This window comes from Nanorana parkeri, unplaced genomic scaffold (genome assembly GCF_000935625.1).
Source record: "Nanorana parkeri isolate BGI_ZX_2015 unplaced genomic scaffold, ASM93562v1 scaffold987, whole genome shotgun sequence".
Taxonomy (NCBI): Eukaryota; Metazoa; Chordata; class Amphibia; order Anura; family Dicroglossidae; genus Nanorana; species Nanorana parkeri.
Genome location: NW_017307255.1, coordinates 407,134 through 414,992, shown reverse-complemented (window position 1 = coordinate 414,992; position 7,859 = coordinate 407,134). Strand labels below are relative to the sequence as shown.

The following is a 7,859-nucleotide window of genomic DNA, read 5'->3' as shown; positions in this document are numbered from 1 at the left end:
CTTTCCCACACAACTGCTGAACTTGGCAACATATTTTTTTGCGATTGGATGGGAAATTGATTTCCCTAGAGAGTCATTATTGTTTCCACAGCATAAGACTGGCACCAGGGATGGTATTTGCAAGGATGTGGAAGATATTTCCATTGTAGGTAAAATGTCCATGGCATTTTTTTAACTAATAAGTGAGATAAGCAATGGTGTCTCCAGACAGTTGTAAATACTTAACCTACTAATTAAAGTCATTTGGAACCTAGTCCTGATGAATGGACTCAGATCTGTTCAGTTCATTTGCAGTGCAGTTACAGTAAAAATCCATGCTGGTGCTGTAAATGCAGAAGGAAAATACATCTGACTATCTTGCTGCAGAGAAGCTATAAAAGTCTGCTTAGCTATTGAGGAAGTAGGCTAGGGTCAGATCCTTAGTCAGTCATGAGACTAAAATTCATGTGATCAATCATTTTGTTTGCATTACAGTGATTTTAATGAGAATTTCTACACAAGAGATGTGCAGGAGCTCAGCTTAGCACAATGCTGCAATTTGTGTAGCAGAGCGTCTTAGTGATTATTTTTAAGACTTGAAAAAAGAAAGAGATTCACTGTTCAACAATAGTTCATTTATGTACATATTTGATTTCCATTTAAAGTAAATCCTCACATATACAGTATAATTGCTACACTAGCAATTTGTCAGTTTATTGCAGCTAAGTCAGAACCTGGACAAATTCACAATTTTCTTTCTTGCAGACATGGAAAGAGTGCCGAAATAAGTTCCTAAATATCCCCCCCCTCCCACCCCCCCTGCTCATGTGATTGGCACACTGCTTTTCCAAGAAAGCTGCACAAAAGCATGAGAATCAAGTATATGCAAACAGAAGTTTAGTCTTTGATAATATACTTTCAAAGACTATTGCAGATTTCGAGACACTCTCTTATATTTTTTTTTGGCCTCAAAAAAACACACTAGGTCTTATTTTCGGCGTAGGTCTTATTTTTTTTTATGTACAACAATCCAAAGTTAATGCAAATCCAAATTAAATAATCCAAAATGGCAAAGTTAAGAATAGGGTGATCAGGGCAATAAGGGGTGCCATATCTTTCCAAGAGCAATTTTGTAACCAGAATGAGCGAACCGTGCTTTTACTATCGATTCCTCACAGGCGGAGTGCATTTGGTGTCACTCCGCCTGTGACAGGAGTAGGCGCTATAGAGGAAGCAGCGGCTTACGCAGCTCTGCTCCCTCCACTGCCGCCTCGCTTCCTCTAGCGCTGGCTTCATTGGCACCGCTGATTCTCTCTTGCCTCTCCCGCGGCTCTTCAAGTTCCCCCTTATGCCACCACTGGCCCTGGGAATGGTCACAACTAGGTCTTATTTTTGGGGTAGGTCTTATATTTTAGCAAGTCCCAAAAATAGTACTAGGTCTTATTTTCGGGGTAGGTCTTATTTTCAGGGAAACACAGTACTACACTGAGAGTGTTGGGGTTATAACAGTGAATGCAGACCCTCTCGCTTAATAGTTATTTTAGAAAGTGCTGGCGAGGCTTACATTAATATCACCATAAGCTCTATAAAGATGATTGTGACCAGGACTTGTATAGTTTATGTCTAGCTCCCCTTTCTTGCTGCCTGCACTTTCTTACTGGCTAGAAAATATGATAGGTGGTTTCATAAACCAACATGAAGGTGTTAGGAAAAGGAGAGGTAGACATTTAGACTTATCTCGGGTCAGTTCATTAATGTGACACTCAACTCAGGAGTTAAATCTTAAAAATGCATTCAAGTATAATAACTATTAACAAAAATGTATCTTATTTGTGTATCACTCAGCTGTAGATCCTCAAATCATGTCTGAATTGGTGCTTACACTGTCCTTCCTTCTGGAGGGTGGCTGCTATTGTTCCCCATGGTCTTTGTATGTGTTGTAAAGTAGCTCCAAGCTTGCTCTTGTGATAGACTACAATCTCATGTTTAGTTTACTAATTTGTACTGAGATTGTAGTCCATCACAGGAGTGAGCTTGGAGTGGTGGATACTTTACAACACACACAGGGACCATGGGGAACAAAAGTAGTCACCCTCCAGAAGGAAGGACAGTGACTGCATCAATTCAGAGATGATTTGAGGATCTACAGCCGAGTGATATACAAATAAGATACATTTTCTTAACAGGTAAGGTACTCAAATACATGTTTAAGATTTAACTCCTGAGTTTAATGTCACTTTAAATGTCTTTCCAGTACACTTTGCCTTACTTCCCATTTACATTTTAACAATGCTACTTACCTCTAAATACTAGACTAGCCCATCTATGACCACCTCTCCACTGGTTACAGCCAGTACCTGTTTAATGAGCTACAAGCTCTTCTCCAAGGTAATGCTTCTCAGTGTTTCAAGTTATTCATTCCGATCCAGGGTCAGGGCTTCTCGATGAGCAAGCCACTTACAACCAGAGCAGCAGTATTCCCTCATAAACAGTAATACATACACAAAATGTACACAGGACAGCATTATGAAACATAGCACACATTGTTTATTGACTATATGCTTTCACTAACTCACATAGCAACAACCAATAAAAAGCAGTTGTAAGGTCAGTGTGCCCTTTGCTCTCCCTACAAAATTACAGTTTGCATGAGCTGGTAGACCAAATGCACTTATAATTACTCAAAAACAGCCAATCACAGAACTGCCTTTGATCATTGAACCCTTAGGTATCGATTTAAAACTGTGCAGTTAAACAGATACACTTCCGTTGTGCAGAATAATTTTTTTTACAGGGTGAGGTGAATAAATAATATTTCATTATGTAGTAGATTGAAATGATCTACAATGAAAGGTGTTATACGAAAATCATCTTAGATAATAACATCAAGTGTAATGATCTAAAATGGTTTTCTTAATGTTCTAGGTATTTGCAGATATTTTTGATCCTGTGATAAAAGAGAGACACAATGGATACGACCCAAGAACCATGAAGCATCCCACAGATTTAGATGCCAGCAAGGTAAATGTCACAGTAAATGCAGGTACCAACTATAAAATCATAACTTCATGTTACGGGCCATAGAAAATACCATATCTGTTAAATGTAATTTAAACAGAAAAAAAACAGTAAATATACCCAATCTGTGTTTCTTTTGCTTGCTCCTGGCAGATTAAAGCTGGCATTTTTGATGATCGTTATGTACTGTCATCTCGTGTACGCACTGGAAGAAGCATCAGAGGCCTAAGTCTGCCCCCAGCATGCACCCGTGCTGAGAGGAGGGAAGTAGAGAAGGTGTCAGTGGATGCCCTCAATGGCCTTAAAGGAGACCTTGCTGGACGATACTACAGTCTCAGTGAAATGACAGAGAAAGAGCAGCAACAACTGATAGATGTAAGGCTACAACTAAGGCTCAGCCTTCTCTGCATTAAACTCAAGGGTTGTAAATAAACTGAACATTTTGCTAGGAATGTAGGGTAATCCTCTGGTTCAGCACAGTTGCACCAAATATGTGTAGGGATTTCTTAGTTCTGCACCCATTGCTAGGACAAAGTGTAATATTTAGCAGTTTTAGATACTGAAGACTTGATTTGCCTTTACACTTACAGGGATATTCACAAAGCTAGCCGAAGGATCAGCCATAGCTATTCACTATAGCCCATACAGCTCCCAAAGTTGGTCAAGCGGCTCAGTCGAGCCGAAGGCACATGCTTCGGCTCGACTGAGCCGAGGTGAAACCCGAAGCAGGCCGAACAGCCGGCCGTTGGCTGGCTGAAAGCCTCGCAACTGACAGCTGGGCAGAGACAGCCGTTAGCTCACAGCTGGCTCCGGCCAGTTGCAATGACAGTTCAGCGTCCCCTGGTTACCCGGTAACCAGGGGACGCTGAACTGTCCTTAAACAATGACAACTCGGCGGAGCCGGCTGTGATGTCACTACTGGCTCTGCCCAGTTGTTATTCATTGGCCGGGACCCGCTCTAGCAGATCCCGGCCAATAGGGAACAGTTGGGCGGAGCTAGCTGTCACCGCCCAATTGTTTCTTTCTTTTTTCAATTTTTTTTTCTTCTTTCAATAATCTTTATTCTGTGTTTTTTTTCCAATCATCTTTGATTTTTTTTCTTTTTCTTTTTTAAATCTTTATTTATTTTTTTAACATTTATCATTTATTTACTTTTGTAAAAAAAAAATTCTCCTAACCAGGCAATGTTAAACCTGTTTTGATGTTTTTACCTGTCATGGATGAGTCTCCCATTCAGTTCTGGGAGTTGCCCTTGGCAACTCCCAGAAGCAATGCAGTCCCTGTGCAGAGCACACCTGTGTTGCCTTACATGTGTAATGTATCAGCTACAGAACTAACACTGCTTTCAATAGTTGGATGAAGGCAATCTCCAGTGCTGGGCTCAACCAAGATTGTCAAGGTTGCCGAACAATCCAGTTTCTTATCAGTCTATTACAGACATGTCACTATAACATCACTGAAATGCACACTTTAATAGTATAATCACATTTTTCATAGCTGTCTTTTATAACTAACAGTTTACTAATTATAATATAAATGTAACTATCAGGTGTAATATGTTAGAGTAGGCTGGTATTACACTTTACAGAAATGCTAATTTGTCCTTTCATATTTGGACTCGATGATTCAGGACTTTTTTCTTGATAGGATCATTTCCTCTTTGACAAGCCTGTGTCCCCATTACTGACAGCATCAGGAATGGCCCGAGACTGGCCTGATGCACGTGGAATTTGGTAAGAGGCTGTGAAACAATATGCAGGTCTGTTTCTAAACATGAAGCAATATGTTTACTCTGTTCCCTTAATTTCACTTGAGAAATTCAGTAATAGATGCAGATTCCAGGCGATCATTGTATGCTTTTGAGTATCTTTGATAAATATATGTATATACAGTATGAATATAGGAAATATATGATCCAAAATTAAAACCTAACACAGTACACTCTCAGTTATCCAGTATTCAACTAACCAGAACTCTCATCTAACCAGAAAAAAAATCACCTGTGTAATAACTGCTTTGCTGATCTGCGGCATGTATTATCCTGGAAATGATCGTGTGTCTATTTGTCTTAATGTGCTTTTGATTACTGCATCTCAATATTAATATGATGTCAATACAGAGTTTATATTATGCTATGGCATAGTATGGGGGATGGTATTAGTTAGATCTATTTTTAATAGTAACTCTCAAGCAACCAAAAACAAAATTTATCCGGAATCTACCAATCTCCATGGATGCTGGATAACGAGGAGTTTACATTACTACTACAATCCAACTGTTCTGCATGTTTTTCAGGCACAATAATGAAAAGACTTTCCTTATCTGGATAAATGAGGAGGATCACACCAGGGTCATTTCTATGGAGAAGGGAGGAAACATGAAGAGGGTGTTTGAAAGATTTTGTAGAGGACTGAAGGAGGTAAGGGAGAGCACTGAAAGGTATTTCATTAGGCTTAACAGAGACTTGGGGAATACCATGTCTTGATGAGCACAGTCAGTTCAGACCTATCTTTTTACCTGTCGTGGATTAGTAGGTACTAGGGATGCACCGATACTCATACTAGTATCGGTGCCGATACCGAGTATTTGGTTGAGTACTCATACTTGCCCAAATGCTCCGATGCCTAGCCGGATACTTCTTGTATCAGGAAGCCGGGCAGCGCGTCATTACACGCTGCCCGGCTTCCTGATTGGTCGGGAAGCTGGCTCCATACTCCCTCGTCACTTGTGGGCTTCCTGATTGGTCCGGAAGCCGGCCAATCAGGAAGCAGGGCCATCATTACACGGCGCCCGGCTTCCATGATTGGCCAGCAAACCGGCTCCATGCTTTCTCGTTAATCGGGAAGCCGGGTGGCCATGCCAGCTAATTCTTTGCTTTAGATAACCACTCTCCCAACTCATATATCACAGGAAACTAGTTGTTCCTTTCTGATCTCATACCCTATTTGTATTTGGTGTTTATACAGTTCACTTTTGGCAAGCTAGTTCTTAGTATGTATAGTATGAGTTGGTGCCGTTTGCGTATGTTAAAAGACTGTTACTCTGCCCTCTTCAGGTTGAAAGGCTTATCCAGGAGAGAGGCTGGGAATTCATGTGGAATGAGAGGATGGGATATATCCTGACTTGTCCATCTAATTTGGGTACTGGCTTGAGAGCTGGTGTTCACATTAAACTACCTCTACTGAGCAAGGTGAGCTATATACACTTTTCCCATGTATAATCAGAAATTTCCTTCATACTGAATTACTGATAGAGGCTGTGAACAAAAAGCATGCCTGTGTACACCACTACTTATATTTTGCATTTACATTTAGTGACATGTAATCCATGCATACTATTTATAAATATTCCTAGAATAGAAACAATATCAACTTTGAAAAAGTCTCATTCATTTTAGGCTCTGGATGAATGCTAATCAGTGACTTGCAGGTTTTTTTGGAATGAGCTTGTATTATATAGACATGCCTACAATTTGTGTATATTCTTGAATGCCAGTGAGGATGATGAAAGCAGTATAGCTGGTCATACACAAATACACACATTCCCACATCTTTATTTTATATATACGGTAGTACATTTTGTTAACTTAATGGAGATACACAGGTACATGCCAAGACAAAGCACCATATACTGTGCAAAACAATAGGTGACATGGTAATGAATATGCAACTATTAACTCCTTGCCAGTGCCACTAACGCCTGGTGGCTCTTAAAGGTGATCTTAATGCCAGGAGTTGGAAACAGGTGTAATGTGTTTATAGTTTGGCAGTAATAATTACGTTTTTTCCATATTGATCAATGTTTTCCAACTGCTTTTCTAAGGTAATGTTTTATTCAATAGGCTTTTTTTTTTGGTTTTCTGTATAATATGTATTCTCTCCTCTATGTGTGCGTGTTTTTAGGATCCTCGGTTATCTAAGATTCTAGAAAATCTCCGTCTTCAGAAAAGAGGAACAGGAGGAGTTGACACTGCCGCTGTTGGTGGCACATTTGATATCTCAAACCTAGACCGCTTGGGGAAATCTGAGGTAGAGTACAGTGATTATAAACTTTATACAGTGATAATAAACTTTATATGTTTGGGTTTGGACTACAATATAGACTTGTCAGGGACTGTCTACAAAGGGAAAAAGAACAGTGTCACAGATTTATATATATATATATACAGTATATATACATACATACATACATACACACATGCACAGTATACAGTATATGTATGTATATATTAGAGGTGCGCCGAAATGAAAATTTCAAAACAAAACAAAAAAAAATGTCGGGCTAAAACCGAAAAAAATATTTCTTTTAACTTTACTGCTGGGGGCTTCGGTGAAATATTGGGGGTCTAAACAGATCCCTGACATTTCCCTTTTAAAATAGAAAAAGAGATTGAGGACACAGAGTTCTCAATCTCTTTTTCTGCAGCTCCTCTTATGAATGAACAGGAATCCCCTATACTGAGTGCTCCTGTTCATTCTTAAGTTGTGGAGATAGTATGTTTACTATGTTCACAATAATGAATGGCAAGGAAGTGATGTCGATCACTTCCTATTCATTCATAACCGGTACATAGTAACTCATACTATGTCCAGATATTTACAAACATTCAGCTATTTGACAGCCGATCTGTGACAGCCGATCATTCTGGATCGGCTGTCACAGAAGGCTGAGCTCGATCTATTTTGACAGCTGACTCCTCCCCCTCCCTGCTGGCTCTGCCAGCAGTGTCCACCCCCACACCGCTCTCCATCCTGATTTATCACAGGAGGCTGAGCGGGGCGGGAGGAGAGCTCGACCTCCTGTGACACGCTCACAGCACTCTCCTCCCCGCTCGGACACAGAGCAACACCCAGCAGGGAGGA

At 40.2% G+C, this 7,859-nt stretch overlaps 1 protein-coding gene across 1 annotated transcript in view; it reads left to right on the top strand.

Annotated features, from left to right (window-relative positions):
* CKMT1A (creatine kinase, mitochondrial 1A) overlaps positions 1–7,859 on the top strand; it is a 22,987-nt gene that overhangs the window by 9,920 nt on the left and 5,208 nt on the right. Inside the window, exons 3-8 of the mRNA XM_018566908.1 lie at positions 2,905–3,000; positions 3,151–3,372; positions 4,645–4,730; positions 5,293–5,416; positions 6,053–6,187; positions 6,900–7,030. Of these exons, the coding sequence (XP_018422410.1) occupies positions 2,905–3,000; positions 3,151–3,372; positions 4,645–4,730; positions 5,293–5,416; positions 6,053–6,187; positions 6,900–7,030 (794 nt within the window). The remainder of the gene's footprint in view (positions 1–2,904; positions 3,001–3,150; positions 3,373–4,644; positions 4,731–5,292; positions 5,417–6,052; positions 6,188–6,899; positions 7,031–7,859) is intronic.